The 16,433-nt window shown below is 36.1% G+C and overlaps 1 protein-coding gene across 2 annotated transcripts; it reads right to left on the bottom strand.

The window, feature by feature from the left end:
* Nucleotides 1-6,616: 6,616 nt before the first annotated feature.
* LOC142610725 (protein RETICULATA, chloroplastic) lies at nt 6,617-12,832 on the bottom strand. 2 transcript variants are annotated; one of them, XM_075782645.1, is made up of 8 exons: nt 12,688-12,824; nt 11,937-12,595; nt 11,739-11,837; nt 10,439-10,659; nt 10,151-10,220; nt 9,990-10,069; nt 8,576-8,640; nt 6,617-7,115 (listed from the first exon to the last, which is right to left on the bottom strand). In XM_075782645.1, the coding sequence occupies exons 2-8, from the start codon at nt 12,507-12,509 to the stop codon at nt 6,922-6,924; spliced, it is 1,302 nt and encodes a 433-aa protein (XP_075638760.1). In that variant the 5' UTR covers nt 12,510-12,595; nt 12,688-12,824; the 3' UTR covers nt 6,617-6,921. The 2 variants fall into 2 exon arrangements, with proteins under 2 accessions (XP_075638760.1, XP_075638758.1); XM_075782643.1 differs by having other exon boundaries at nt 11,937-12,832.
* Nucleotides 12,833-16,433: the final 3,601 nt, after the last annotated feature.

Genomic DNA, 16,433 nt, shown 5'->3' with positions numbered 1-16,433 from the left:
GTGTAAATGTAACAGCATAGTCTTAGCTTGGTTGTTTAATTCTGTTTCTAAGGATTTACAACCAAGTATAGTTTATTTCAAGACTGCCAGAGATGTATGAATTGACTTGCAGTACAGATATGGCCAAGGAAATGGACCTAGAATTTTTGAATTAAGGAAAGAGATTAGTTCCCTAACCCAAGAAGATTTAAATATCAATGCATACTACACCAAATTCAAGGGACTTTGGGATGAATTTTCCAATTACAGGACATGTACATGTGGTCATCAAGTTGAGGATTGCACTATGTCTTTTCTAATGGAGCTAAATGAGACTTATGCAGCTGTCAAAGGATAGATTCTCCTTATGGAGCCTGTACCTCCCTTGAGCAAAGTGTTCTCTCTTTTGCTTCAAGATGAGAAGCAGAGAAATGTGGGTGCTAGGAAGAGAGTCTTGGTTGATACATCAGCAGCTTTGGCAACTCTAGGATCCAAGTCTGGTAATACCAAGAATTTTACTAAGTCCAAGAGTGGCAGACCACAATGCACTCATTGTGGAGCCATGGGACATGTTGTTGACAAGTGTTATAAATTGCATGGCTATCCTCCTGGGTACAAGTTCAAGAACAAGGGTGGTCAGCCTTTTGCAAACAATGTCATTGTTGCTAAAGATCATGCTAGTGAACCTGTCACACTCACCAAGACTGAATATCAGCAATTGATTGGATTGTTGAACTCTTAATGTCACTTTGGCAATCAAGCTCCACCAGAGGCATGTTTGGACTTTGGCATGTTTGGACTTTGGCAATCAGCCTTTCTCCTTCTCTTGAGCATTTTGTCTTCTCTTCAAGTGTCAATACCTCTCATATTAGTTCCTATAACTGGATTCTTGATAGTGATGCAACTGACCACATGGTGCATTCCATTCATTTCTTTACTTCTATTACTTCTTCTGTTCAGGTTTTAGTTAGACTTCCTAATGGTGACATGGTTAAAGTGACTCACATTGGAACTATTAAAGTTTCAGCAACTCTAACTCTAGAACATGTCCTTTGCACTCCTAGTTTTTCTTTCAATCTTATTTCTATAAGTAAACTGACCTAAAATCCTTTTTGCTGCTGTGTTTTCCTTTCTCATTATTGTTTTCTTCAGGACTTACAGCATTGGAAGATGATTGGGTTGGGTAAGAGCCATGGAGGACTGTATACCTTGCAGTGCACTAATTCCATCACCTTACCTTCTTCTATCTCAGAGGTTTTATCCTGATTACCATCCTTTCTTTGTAATAAAAGTGTCAATGCATGTAATCTTGACTCTTCTCATGCTGTTGTTACTTCCAATAATGTTGTTAGATTGTGGCATTATAGATTGGGACACCCCTCTTCACAAAGATTAGCTTTGTTGAATTCTATTGTACCTGATTTGACTTCTTGTAATAATAACAACTCTTTTGATTGTTATGTCTATCATTTAGCCAAGCAACACAAATTGCCTTTTCCCAAATCTACAAGTGTTTCTTTATCTTGCTTTGATTTGATCCATGCTGATATTTGGGGACCTTATTCTACCCCTTCATTGAATGGCTCAAGATACTTTCTTACTTTGGTTGATGATCATGGTAGATGTACTTGGGTTTATTTAATGAAACATAAATCTAATGCTTCTTCCTTAGTTCAGACTTTCTTTCAAATGATTCTTACTCAATTCAAAGTTCCAATTAAGGTGATTAGGACTGACAATGGTCCTGAATTTTCCCTTTCTTCATTTTATGCTTCCAAGGGTATTTTACACCAGCTGTCTTGTGTTGAAACACCACAACAAAATGCTGTTGTTGAAAGAAAACATCAGCATTTGTTGAATGTTGCAAGAGCCTTGAGATTTCATGCAAATTTACCTTTAATATTCTGGGGGGATTGTGTTCTTACAGCCACATATCTTATCAACAGGCTTCCTAGTCCTCTTCTAGGTAATCTCACTCCTTATCAAAAACTTTTGGGTCATTCTCCATCTTATCATCATCTTAGATCCTTTGGCTACCTATGTTATGCCTCTACTTAAACTAGAAACAGATCAAAGTTTGATCCTAGGGCAAAGGCATGCACATTTCTTGGCTATCCTTTTAGGACCAAAGGGTATAAGTTGTATGATTTGTCCACCAAATCTGTTTTTCTCTCTAGAGATGTCATTTTCAAAGAGTCTATCTTTCCTTTTAAACATTGGCTGTCTAAATCTACCCCTAGTTCTTCTTCCACTTCTCACAATATTTTTCCCTGTCAACCTTCACTTCCTGAGTCCATTCCTCCTATTTCTGTTGAATTTTCTCTTCCTTTCAATCCTGCTGACACTGTTGTGCCTCCTGCTGAGTTTCCAGACCTTGTTCATCCCACTCTGGATTCTTCTCCACTTGTTCTTGCCGTTCCACCTGACCCTTTTGTTCTTGCTGCTCCCTTACCTGATTTACCTATTGTTAGAAGGTCTAATAGGTCTCATAAACCTCCCTCATACCTTCATGATTATCATTGCAATTTAGCTTCTACATACATTTCTGATCATCACTGCCATATGGCCTCACTCATACCTTCCCATGATTCCATTTTTACTAATAGTCCAGGTATCCTTTATCCGCTTTCCTCTACTCTCTCTTATACTAAATCGTCTAATGCACATAGAGCCTTTTATGTTTCCTTGTCTGTCGCCAAGGAACCTACTTCATATGCTAAAGCTTTACCTGATCCCTTGTGGCAAGCTGCCATGAAGGCTAAGATTGATACACTTCAAGCCAATCATACTTGGGTAATGACCAATTTGCCTCCTGGTAAGGTGCCTATTAGGTGCAAGTGGGTGTACAAAATTAAGCTTAAAGCCGATGGTTCTATTGAGAGGTACAAGGCTAGACTTGTTGCTAAGGGCTTCACTTAGACTAAGGGAATTGATTTCTATGAAACTTTCTCTCTTGTGGTGAAATTTGTGACCGTTAGAACTCTTTTGGTTGTGGCTGCTGTGTATGGTTGGCATCTCTCTCAATTGGATGTCAATAATGCGTTCTTGCATGGGGATTTGAATGAGAAGGTGTATATGGTTCCTCCTCTAGGATTTGGCAGCAGGGGGGAGGTGTGCAAACTCACAAAGTCTCTTTATGGCTTGAAGCAAGCAAGCAAGCAGTGGTTTGCTAAGCTCTCATTCACTCTTCTTGATCATGGTTTTACTCAATCTAAATCAGAATATTCTGTCTTCACTAAGGTTAGCAAGGGTTCAATTCTCATCTTGCTCTATGTGGATGACATTCTAATAGCTAGCATTATTGTGGAGGCAATCAATGCTTACAAAGTTTTTCTAGATGACAAGTTCAAGCTCAAGGATCTTGGTACCTTGAAGTATTTCTTAAGCCTTGAGGTTGCAAGGACTGAGAAAGGCATCAGTTTGTGTCAAAGGAAGTTCACTTTAGAGCTGCTTTCTGATACAGGTCTTCTAGTAAGTAAACCAGGTAATGTGCCTATGGATCAAACAACCAAGTTTAGGAGCTCAATGGGAGAGGATGTTCTAGATCCATCCTTATATAGAAGAATTATAGGGAAGCTACAGTATTTGACTCTCACCAGACATCTGTTACTCAGTGCATAAACTGAGTCAGTTTATGAGTTCCCCTAAAGTCCCACATTTGCAAGCAGCCTATAAAGTGCTTAAGTACCTAAAGAAGACACCAGGACAAGCTTATTTCTATCTGCAAGTTCAAAATTGAGACTCAAAGCCTATTGTGATACTGACTGGGCAGCTTGCCCAGACACCAGAAGATCAGTTTCAGGATTCTGTGTTTTCCTTGGTGATTCTCTCATATCTTGGAAATGTAAAAAGCAACAAGTGGTGTCCGGATCATCAACAGAATCAGAATATCGAGCAATGGCTACTGTAACAAGTGAGATTGTTTGGTTGTTGGCCTTGCTTAGAACCTTTGGTTTAGATCATAATCAGCCAGCCTCTTTGTACTGTGATAGTAAGGTAGCTTTGTATGTTGCTACAAATCCTGTGTTCCACGAAAGAACAAAACATATAGAGGTTGACTGCCATTTTATTCGAGACAAAATTCAAGATGGAGTGATTAAGACATTCCATGTTCCTACTAGACACCAAATTGTTGAGTTCTTCACAAAGGCACTTGAATATAAACAGTTCTACTTCCTTTTGTCCAAGATGAACTTAATCAACATTTATAGTTCATCTTGAGAGGGAGTGTTAAGTAATAGATAGGTAATACATATCAGTGGTTGTATCTATTACTTGTATTTTGTACATATAGGAGTAAACTACAATAGTATAGTATAGTTGGTGATAAACTGTTGTCGTTTATACTGTACAGTTTAATGAGTTAGCTAGGTTGGTTATAGGTCTAATCCACGTGTACAGTTTGTATTGGGTGACTATTTTTCTGTTATTCTTCATGCCTCTGTTCTCACTATATAAGAGAACAAAGCATGATAATTTAATTCAATGAATTCATTGTACAAGTTTACATTGTTCTCTCTCTCTCTCTATGATTCTCATTTCCTCCATTGATAGAACCTTCGAAGCTTGTATGTGATTCAATACAAACCTCTATGCCAAGTTTTGCAATTACAAGGTTTTTCTGTGTGTAAGAAAGAGAATCTCTTTCCTAGCATGTTGTGTTGGCAACAATTTTTATGTTTATATTTATCTAATTTACTGTATTTTAAAATTTGTTAATTCTAACTCGTATAGTTGGGGAAATATGCCTGATTTTACTATATTAGTTGTTACTCTCCAAGAATGGAAAAAAAGAATTAGATTGAAAAATTGGGTGAAAGTGAAATTCATTCATTGTGTGGTTATCTAGAAAAAACAATTAAAAAAAAAAAATTAAGACTGGGCTATGTATGGCAATGTTACTCTTTGCAAGACTTATGGTCTAACTCCTCATAATTTACTAGATAGATTATGTTACAGACCGAGTTATATGATTTCTTTGACATCTATCCAATTTAACCATCCAAGCAAACGGCGTTAAAACTAAATTATTATTTTTTTTTCCTTCTTCCTTCTTTTTCCTATACTGCAACTACAACAGAACCCACGGCTTCAAATCTCCAGTTGCCTCTAATTGATGCAAAATAGGCTTTTGGGCTCCTATCTATTATGTTCATCTTCTTACAAAATGGTAACCAATGACTTGCAAACTTTGCAACTTCCATACAAGCAAAGAGAGTGAGCTGTGAACCACCGTCATCTGATACATAGACCAAAATCTTCTCTGTTGGATAGTCATAAGCCATGACTGATAAGGTTGTGCTCACCAACCTTATTGGTGGTTCCTTGTACGGATCTATTGTGCAAATGAACACGTCTAGTGCTGGAAAATCCAATTTCTTCATGACCACAAAGCCATTTTCACAGCCTCTTTCATTATTTTGTCCACAGAGAGAGAGAGAGAGAGAGAGAATAATAGATCAGAGAAGAAGAAAGGAAACAGATATACATACACACATCGAGAGAGAGAGAGAGAGATGAGATATTCTTCTCTTTTTTTTTTCTTTTTTCTTTTTTCTTTTTTGGGTTTTGGGTTTGGAAGAGAAGGGTCACAGGTGGTTGATTTGAAGGAAGCTTTCTGTTTTTTTTCCCCCCTTCTTCCTTATTTTTTTGCTAGGGCTTTTTTGTTTGCTTTTGATAATGATATCTATTTATTCTTCAACGAAAGGCATAGATCCTACCATTTGAAAGATTTGAAGCCATGGGTTCTCTTGCAGTTGTAGCACAGGAAAAGGAAGAAGGAAAAAAAAATTTAGTTTTAACGTCGTTTGCTTGGGTTGTTAAATTGGACAGATATCAAAATATTAATTAGGGAACTTAAAGTACTGTACCTAAGTTTTACCCTTCTAGTATAACCCCTAATAATTTACTAGAAGGTTAAGTTATAGACCGAGTTAATAGATTTCTGGTTTAAGTAACTCCCATTGAGGGTGGAGACTTGAAACACAAAAAGAAAAATTCTATTCAGTACATCATGATCAATTTTAGAGTAAATTCAAGGACATCATGTCACACAATTCACACCAAATAAGTTAACATTGCCTCCATAATCATACTTTTTGTGTTTCATTTTATATTCCACCATCACAACTTACCACGAATTCATTTTAGTTTTCTTATAACATAACCAGAGTTTAAAATAAAAAATCAGAGACATGATATTCCACAATTTGTGGAAGATAAAGTGGAACACAAACGGTAGAATAGAGGAGTGTTATCCAATTTTCGTGGTGTGGGGGAGTCCTATAATCTACCCAGTCAAGTGTGGTAAGAAGACCAAATCTAGAACCAATCAGCTGCAGCTACTTTTCCTACTTCTCAGACTGATCAACGTTTTTGAGTTAAGGGTAACCAAGGCAGTTTTATGTCTGTTAAATGTGAGACCCTAGCTATCCTTCAAAAGATTCAGCTCTAATAATCAATTTCATCCCATCAAAAATAAATTCGTACTTTTGCATCATTGGCGTGACTCAAAATTGTAGACTTCAAGGATTTATTGGGCCCTTTGTGATGATTATGTTAAGTACTTTCAAACCATTTAGACTGACCTAGGAAAAGAAAAATTAAAAGCCTAGTAGAAGATAGACAAGATTGGGTATTATCAGAATTCAATTTCTCCCTTTAAAAGAAACTCAGGGTACACTAACAAATTGGTGACCTCTTGTCCCATGAGAGAAGAAATAACAAAAAGATAATACAAATCTCGGCCAATTGGTTAAAAGATCAAACTGCATTGGGGCTTATGTAAACTACAAGGATAAAACAACCCTCTGCTAGCATTTCTAGATTTGGAAATGGTACAAAATAAAAAGCCAATAGAATAAAGAGTACCAGACATAAAATGAAAAAATTAAGTCCCCCTAAAAAGCAACTCCAACTTAAAGTAGAAACACCATACAATTATTATTGCACCCCGCTCCACCTAGCCCAGTCCACAAATTGCATCCCACCATATACATTGTTGGCAAATCGCACGCCAACTGTGAAAGCCATTGCAACGGGTGGAACCTGCTTTGCTATAGGAGATGCTTCTACCAGACGTTCCAGTCCATTGATGACCTGATAACGGGTGTTGGAAGAAACTGCAAGAAATACACCTGCAAGATTGGAGAGAAAACCAAAACCAATCAGCAGAAAAGAGTAGATACATGACAATTAAACCTCAAGTTATCGCCGAGAGCACAGGCTATATAGATGGCAACTAAAACTAAAGAACTATTTCAAAATTAGTTAACACTCAGAGCTAGAAGATAAGTTTGAATAAAGAAGGCAATCTTCCCCAAATTGTAGTAATAGTCAATATGAAATGAATATTCAAGGTAGGCAACATAGAACATGTCTGTACTGCAAATGAGGAAACAAAGAACATGGAAAAAAAAGAAAAAGTTTGGCTCCAAACATGTTTGGAGCTATCTTGCTTCAAGCCAGTGTGTGGCGATTGAAGAGACCATCTATGTGTAATTGTAGTCACATGACTTTTTTAATAAGTCATGTGACTTTTTTAGATAATACACAAGAATAGTCTTATAAATCACCATGTAATGGCCTAATGGGTTGGAAAAGATGCTCCAAACATGTTTAGACTTTGGACCCAATCTTTGTGCTGGACAAAAATGGTGAATATGTGGCAAATCAGGAACCATCAAAAACTGCAATAAAACATGCTGCATCAAACTCAAGTTTTTCACCAGTACTGCACCAGCTACAAGAAATTATCAAACAGCACAATGGATCTTGGTTCACTTTTTGCAAACAATACTCTCTGTGTAGAGCTGTGAGTTTCAATGGTAAGTACCTACGGCAGACTACTGCCAGAAGTATGTCATGCTCCTGCTGTAAAGTTGCAATAGTTCAGTGGGAATAGAAGCTTATCATTTTCTTTTTATAGGTAAAAGTTAAGGCATTTTGATAATGGAATCTAGATTGAATACCACGTCAAGCACACTTGAGTACATTTTACCATCATAAAATGCCTACATAACTCCTCAATCCTCGTATTACCGAATATGGTTCATAAATAAGCTGAAGGCCCCTTCTGGACAGAAATTTTTAGTAGCTCAGCTCCAGTGCAGTACAGACTGAAGGCAAATCTACAACTATAGCCTCAGAGGAGCCCTTCCAGAGTCCCACTATCTCTAATTTTATCTTTGTTTTGTCTGGTAGAAAAAGTTTGAGTCTTTGACCTCACAAGCAAGACGTCCAATACCAGGAATTTCAATTTGAGACAAATGAGCTCCAAGATTCACAACATGGCAATCACATTAACGCAGATGTTGCACAAAATTTACAATTAGCATCAAATCTAGAGTTTGAGCTATTATAAATTGGAAAAGAAAACAAACTCAAAGAGAAAAGGAACAACTACAATAAAGTTAGTAAAACATCAAGGAAACATACCAAACCAAAACCTTTTGGATATTCTCAAAACTGATGGGGAACTAGTAAGAACAATAAAAAATGCACCAGTTCAGAGATACCAAAAACTTGTATCAAGATCATACTTAAGGCAATGAGACTGACAACTTGTAGCAAATCTAAACAGTGAAGTAAGGCATACCCCACAGAGCAGCACTCTTCAAAAGTGGTGGCACAGGAATGTCGTCTTCTGATTTTTTTATACTCCTGACATATGGAGAAAAACTATGGTGAGGGAATGTTCCACTAGAAGAAAAGAAAACCGCATACACCAAAAGATGAAATGTCACCTCATTCGGAAAAAAACCACAAAGTAGCTATTTCTTGTAAAAGATACTGTTCTCAGGCAGAAATTTGATGTGACATGATAGAGGTTAAATTGGACAAAATTATTCTTATCTATTAATTTTTCATGACCAATTGGATTGGATATACTAGTCCCTTTGGAAATTTTAATCTTCCATGTGACATACATAACAACACAAGGATGGAAGTGGTATAATTGTATACAGCCTGTAAAGATAATCTGTCACCCTATCATTTTGTCCAAAAGTTGCAATTTGGCCACCTTGAGGTCACCACAAACGATCTCAAGATTACTGCTGATCACTAAATCTCTCTGCCAGCAGAGAATTACCAGCCATGTGAGTTCGCCATCATCGGCCAACTGCTGTGCACTTATGCTTGCTGGTGATGGTTAACCAACAATAATTACTTTCTTTTTTTTAAAGAAATTCCTTCCAAATCCAATATCTACCACCACCCACAATCCACAAGCAGAAAAATTCAGTAAGATATTCTCTATTTAATATAATCAAAGAATTTTCCAAGCACGGTACAGAAAATAGTCAATTCAATTCAATCCAATCCAACCCTTTACATATAGGACCAATCACAGCCTTAGATATAATATCCATAAACACAGGACAGGAATTACATTAGACACAATAGTGGATACTTTACATATCCACTTTTTAGTTCAAGAAGAAATGGTTTCTAGGAACAACTCCTATATATTTTCATCTTAAAACATATTTCATTACACATTTCAGAGAATAATTTTAACCAGTAAAACTTTCAAATGCATTTAACTTGTACAAATTAGTAGTCTCACTAAAATTACCAGCAGGTCTATTACCAGTCACATGGTCATTAATATGTGCACAAGATAGAAGCCTAAAGTGAAAGCATAGCTTCTTAAAATAACATAAACCTGCACATAAGACACAGAACAGAGAAACGGGCAAAGCAAAGCAAACATGTTCTTCCATTTCCCTTAAGTGGAAGAAGCATGATATGGCTTATCATGGATTACTTGCAGCAAAAAGCACTGCAACTGGGTTCCTGACTTAGTAACTGCCACATGAATGATGGCATCAGTAATGCACCATACCAAAAAGTGGAAAATGCCCAAAGAATACAAAGATTCTCAAATAAGTGATGGGAACAAAAAGTAAAATGACTACATACTAACCACTATTTAAAATTGCTAATAGAGCAAGAGCAGCAATTAGCATGTGACAGATATAAAAGAAGCATGTATATAGGAAGTATACCGCTTGGCTGTCATGATCAAATTTGCAATCCCTTGGCCAATGATGCCACATCCAAAGCCAACTATTCCATACAGGATACCCTGGAAACAGACTTGGTTAATCAACAATAATAAATATGTCAGAAGTTCCACTATGTTTCAGAACAGATATGTATAAGTTACCTTATAAAAATATGTACCAATTCTCTGCTTTACAGTAAATCTACATCCTGGTCTTTCTGCTTCAAATACACTGCACAAGAAAATTACTTAAAAGCCTTACTAAAATCTTACCTACATTCCAAAGTTGAATATGTATTTGAGACAGAAAAAGTACGAATATGTATTCAGAATGCAAGATAAAGGCTACATCCAGAACAAGAAATTTGAAAACATTTCATTATGAGGAAAATAGCTGAACACTGTTCTTTATCTGAGCTTAAAAAAACACCCTTGGCATAAGCTAATAACCTGCTAGGAAGAGCTCCGTAAGCATGCTGCATTCGTCCAAGGAATCCCTTAGATACAGATGGTCCCCCAATACGAGCATAGGGTGCCAACATACCAACCAAAGCAACATTAACCACCACTCCAACCAACAGATCCGCAACATACAACTCAAATTCTGACCAAAAGTCTTTGCCTCTTTTTTGAACTTCCGCAAATGTAGCACAACAAGAATCAATGACTATCTGTATCACATTACACCAATGTTGACAAGATTTAAACATAAAAATATAAGAATTACAACCAAATCAACAGTGTTCTAAGACATTACACAAATGGAGGCCCTCGCATATGCCCAATTCAAGCAACACAGGAAGTTGGCCACAATTTTAGAAGGGCCTTTAACCTGTGTAAAATGGGAAGGGCACTTCGCAGTCACAGTCTAACTTGCAGTGCAAAAATGCCTTATTAACACTTTCACAATTTGTAAACTTCAGGTTTTGTATTCCAATACCCTTGGAAAGCTATATGGAGGGTAAAGGCTCCTAGGCGAGTTTCTTTCTTTGTTTGGTGTGCAGCTTGGAATAAGATCCTAACGGGTGATAACTTGAGATTGAGGAGATTGGATTTTGTGAATTGGTGCATTATGTGCCGCCAATGTGGTGAGACGGTAGATCACTTACTTCTTCATTGTGAGATGGCTTATCAGTTATGGAGCTTTGTCTTTAGAACTTTTGGCTTGTCTTGGGTTATTCTTAGAGCGATCCCAAATTTGTTTTTTGGATGGTGGAATTGGTTGGGGAAGCACTCGTCTCAGATTTGGAATTTAGTTCCGTTGGGCATCCTATGGTGTGTTTGGAATGAGCGGAATCGGCGGACTTTTGAAGATTTGGATAGCACCGGTGATCAGTTGCTTGCTTCTTTTAGTAGGACTCTTTTTGATTGGTCTAGGGCTTGGGGACTCACAACTAGTGACTCTCTCCCTTCTTTTTTTAGCTCCCTTTCTCTTTTGTAGTTTTTCTTCTTTCTTCCTCTTGCTTTTCTAGGTTTGCTCTATGTTTTTCATGCATAGAGTAGCCTTTCATTTATATTTATATATCACTCTTACTTATCAAAAAAAAATACTCTATTTATAAAAATTTACCAAATTGGGTAGTTTATTGCATGTGCATACCAAGTTAACGCGCGAGTGATCTAATACTACAACCTGAGCAATAGAGTTGATGACATCATCTACTCCAAGATAAAAGTTGGCAGATATAGCATAATTGTATTTCTACACAAATATGTGCATTGAATACATATCCAAACAAGATTAACAAACCTCAGTTCCAATTTTAAAAAGAAAGGATGGATCAGCCAACATTCGATTCCGAAGCATAGAGCATGACTTCATTGCAAAACCCAGAGGCCAGACTGACCCCTACAATTCAATTAACAAAATCACTGGTTGGGGAAAAACTTATTAATGATAAAGACACTAAAAAAAACAAGATAAAACAGAAACTTTAAAAAGTCATACCTGCAAATCCAAGTATCTAAGAAGAAGCAATTTGCGAATCCCAACGCTCTTCGCGGCCTCTAACATATCCGAAGGAAGGCTAACCCCTCTAGCCTCTGTCTCCTTCATCACCTCTTCAAACTTTAAAATTGGCCCAAACTCATCTTCTTCTTTGTCATCCCCATTGTCATCGCCACCATCTCCACCTCCACCACCTCCTCCACCACTGCTAAATCTCCCATTTCCACTTCCACCAAGCACATCCCCACCACCATTCCCATCAATATCAACTTTTACTTCAAACCCAGTTTCCAAAATCCTAATATCTTTCCCTACAACACTACCACTATCACTATTACCTCCTTCTTTCGAAACCGAAACAGAGGCCACATCAAACTGCGAATTACCAAGTGGGTTTGATTTTGAAACATTCGCCACCACAACCGTCCTATTTTTTCTACACAACATTGGGAAAGCCACCACCTTGACCACATTTCTGACTCTCACACTCTCTACAACCACACTCTGACTCCACATCTTCCCCAAAACAACCTCGTTTCTCAAAAACCCAAGACTCGATGACCCACCAGCCATTACAAACACTCAGAGAATTCGACAAATTATTAAGCAATTCCCACACCCCAAAACAAAAACAAAAACAAAAAAAACTACAAACTACACTGTAATTCCACACAAAAACACAGCAGCGAGCTGATCAAAATCAGTAAAATCACAAAGGATCCATTAAAAGGAGAGGAAATGGAGTGTGTACCTTGTTTGGAATAAAGGAAAGTTGAGGTCTTTGAATGGACTTTTAGCGCACTAGTGAGGGAGGCGGAGACTCGGTAGTGTGAAACTGAGAGTGAGAGTGAAATAAATAATAGAGACGTTGAAGACGATAGGTGGGTGGCGGCACCATATGTATATTTGGGTGAGTAAAGGTAATGCTACTTTATTCATTCCCTCATCGCACGTGAATACGAAAAATAATACATTTACAAGCATGTGGGTGGGAACCTCCTGCTTTTGGTAACTCAAGCTAATAAATCATCAAAATTATTTGATGCAACCAAAATATGTAAAAACAATTTTATCATAGAATAGAATTTGTCCTTTTCGACTTCCACCACAGAGTTCAAGTCGACATGTGCATGGAATTGAGTAGTAGCACGCAACAGTGTTATAACAATTTCTTTTCGACTTCCACCACAGAGTTCAAGTCCACATGTGCACGGAATTGAGTTGTAGCACGCAACAGTGTTATAACAATTTCTTAACAAAATTCGCTTTTATTTAAGCTCATCATTATTCATTAATATTATTTGTTTACTAATCGCTAATATTTAATCACCTACGCTTTGTTACGTTATTATTGTAAAAATATTGTTTGTAAGTTTATTCCACAAGATTTTATGAAGTTTTGAGCATATAAGAAATTAAAAAATAAAAAGTATGCATTTGTTACCTGAGATACCTTAATATAATTCATCATTGCTACCTTTTCAAGTAATATTTTTGGAGTGGCGGGTGGAGTATAAGGGATCCTATACTATCTATAATTAGTAGTATAAGGTTCCTTGTTATATCCTCTAGATTTGTTATTGCATGCCCAAGTTGAGATGTCACGTCTAATCAGAGAGTCATAAATGTTGTTGTTTTGCTCATCTTGTGTTAGTAGATGCCAATTCCTCTTTTTTGTTTTGTGTTTGGAGGATACAAAGAAATGGAAATTGCTTAGGAGATGAATTAATAATTGAATAAATTGTAAGAACCTCCCTTAAAGTTTAAGAAAATGACACTCGTACCTCCAAAACTTAAGAGAAATAACACTCTACTTTCTTAATGGTTTGGAAAAAAAAAATAACACATTAGTCATTCCTTTAATAGGAGTAATAGAATATTTCATATCTTTTGAAAAGATTCCATTAACCATACCGTAATCTTGATTAGTGAGTGCTTTTTAGAGAAAACATTACCGTTCTTTGTCACCAAACTTCCAAATACAAAAACACTTCCAACAACTCTAAATAAGTCCAAAGACCCAGTTACCTTAGTGATTCTCTTTTTCCTGCAGTACCATACACTCTTCATTACTCAAAAAAAATTTGAAATATTCCATATCATTTTTTTTAAATCTTATGTTATTGTTATAATTAATCAAATGACTAATACGTTGATTTCCTTCAAAACTTAAGGGAGTGAAGTGTCAATTTCCTTAAATTTTAGAGTGAAATATCATTCTCCTAAACCTCAACGGAGGTTTTTGTAATTTACCCTTGATTAATAATATCATTATTTAAAAGAAAACATTGTAATTAAATATGAATTATGTGACACTAATTTTTACAGAAACAACAAAGTTTTACCATGTTTGTTTTAATGTATAAAGAGATGCATTGAGTTTTGAACGTTGAAATAACAAAGTAATTCAATAAAAAAAATGATTGTTTTGTTATTCGTTATTATAAGTTATAACAAAGTAATTCAATAAAAATGATTTTTTTTGTTATTCTCGACGATGAATTTATATTCTATAATCTATATTCGTTAATTTGGAGCATCAATTTTCCTCTTATGTGAATATATGTGCTGTTTTATTTTGCACCAAATATTATGGTATCAAACTTTTTTTATTTTTGGTTCTAGGTCATGATTCGGTGTCTTATTTTTTAAGGAGTACGTGCCAACCAAGTTCCCTTCAAAGAGCTTTATAATGGCCTTCATCTGAGTGTAGCAATTCATATTAGGGGTAGCGTTTATGTAGCGTTGAGGTAGGGTTCTCTTACTACATGGATTCGAAAAGGTGGACATAGTTAATTAATTACTACGTGATGATATTGTATATGAGAAAATATGAAAAATAAAAATAAATAATACATAAAGAAAGAGAAATGGAAAGAGTGCGAAAATAATGTCATTTAGCCTTAGAAGCCAACATCTACAATAAAAAGTCATCGATGGCTATATTTGAAGAGTATTTACTATTTATAGTAGGCTAAATGTTGTATTCCACTATATCCATGATGAGATCTACCAAATCAAGCTAACAGCTTACCTCATTTAAACTTCCTCTAAGGTAATCTGGGGTGATAACAATAACATGCGGAGGATTACAGTGATTGAGTTTAGGCATGGGGTTGGTGGCAATGTTTGGTCGGTTGGGTGGAGGTGTTTGTTAAGGCTAGACAACAATATGAGGGATGGATAGGTCCCTGGTGATATAATCACACTTTTAGGTCATATTTCACCAAAGTAGGGTTGGGTTTGGGATCAATTTAAGCTCAAGTGGATTGAGGAAAACTTTAGCTTGTACTTTCTAGAACACTTGGCTTAATGTCATACAGAGTTTGTGAAGACTTTTCAAGGGAATGGAGTAGGGAATTTGGTAATGAGGTTTGTCAATATTAGACACCTCGAGGGGCCTTGGTATTCAAACTTGCCGTGGAAAATTTCCTATTCTTAGGACAAAAATTCTAAAGACACTCTATGACTTCTTGTATACATGTCAAATAGTGATTGGATTACTTTTTACCAAATATTAGTGATGGTCCTTTATGTAAGCAACGTAATCTAATCATAGGTTGACAAATGTATAAATTGTGATAAAGTGTACGGCAAAGTGTGTGTCCTTAAAAAAATTGTGCTTAGGAGCTTATTTATTTTGCAAAGTGACAATGGCAATAACATCATCAATCTGTGTACCAGCATTAATAAATGCTCTAAAAGTGGGATAATACCCAGCTAAAAAGTGTTTATGGAAGTAAATACTTAATAAACATAAAAAATTGTTCCTCCTTAGGGACACAGCAAGCATAAGGAAGCTGGAAAAGAGTGTGCAGATTTACGTCGTCAAATCTTTGGGCCTTCCTCACTAATTTCTCCATCCTTCCTAGCTATTCTAAGAATTTCTTCTTGGTATCAGCGGGACTGCGGGAGTTTGGCTCTGTGCTTCTGCAGCATAAGGTTAATCACTCCAGATTGGGCTAATCTGAGCCCGGCCTGTTTGAGGCCCGGTCTGTTTGGTTTGGGACAATTAGCTATACGGAAAGCTTTTTGGTGTTTGTATTTTTACAACGCAACACAGTGATCCAATACATGTCAGGACATTGACACTATTCCGAAGCAGTTAGATTACTTCGAGTATAAAAATAAAAAAAATCATTTCGAATCTTAGATAAGTTATATGAATGTAATTTGCTACAAACTTAGTTGTAATCAATAGCTATAACTCTCATTAAAAAAATTAACATGACTATATATTTTAAAAATCTAACCCTTTGATCGTTTGTTCTTTATATTATTAATACGTTTTATTTTCAACAAAAAAATAAAATACGCTCTATGTTCCTAACACGCATTTCAAATTTCATATCAATCGATTATTATTTTATTTGATACGTAAACTTACTTTTATGCATAATTTTAGATTACAAAAATTTAAAATTTAAACGCTAGATAATAATAGCTATTGATTTTTGCAAACAAAAAAAATATAAGAAAAAATATAATCTAATAGTA

Source organism: Castanea sativa, chromosome 9, assembly GCF_040712315.1.
Source record: "Castanea sativa cultivar Marrone di Chiusa Pesio chromosome 9, ASM4071231v1".
In the NCBI taxonomy this organism is placed as follows: Eukaryota; Viridiplantae; Streptophyta; class Magnoliopsida; order Fagales; family Fagaceae; genus Castanea; species Castanea sativa.
Note: the sequence above shows the minus strand (reverse complement) of the source record. Positions and strands in the feature narration are given on the sequence as shown.

What these genes read in the sequence shown, in the direction of transcription:
- LOC142610725 (XM_075782643.1), bottom strand. Translation starts at nt 12,509, where the DNA reads ATGGCTGGTGGGTCATCGAGTCTTGGGTTTTTGAGAAACGAGGTTGTT. An exon ending in TACGGAGCTCTTCCTAGCAG is followed by an intron (nt 10,221 to 10,438) that starts GTTATTAGCTTA and finishes TTTCTTGTGCAG; the next exon opens with TGTATTTGAAGCAGAAAGAC. An exon ending in TTGATCATGACAGCCAAGCG is followed by an intron (nt 8,641 to 9,989) that starts GTATACTTCCTA and finishes TCCATATGTCAG; the next exon opens with GAGTATAAAAAAATCAGAAG.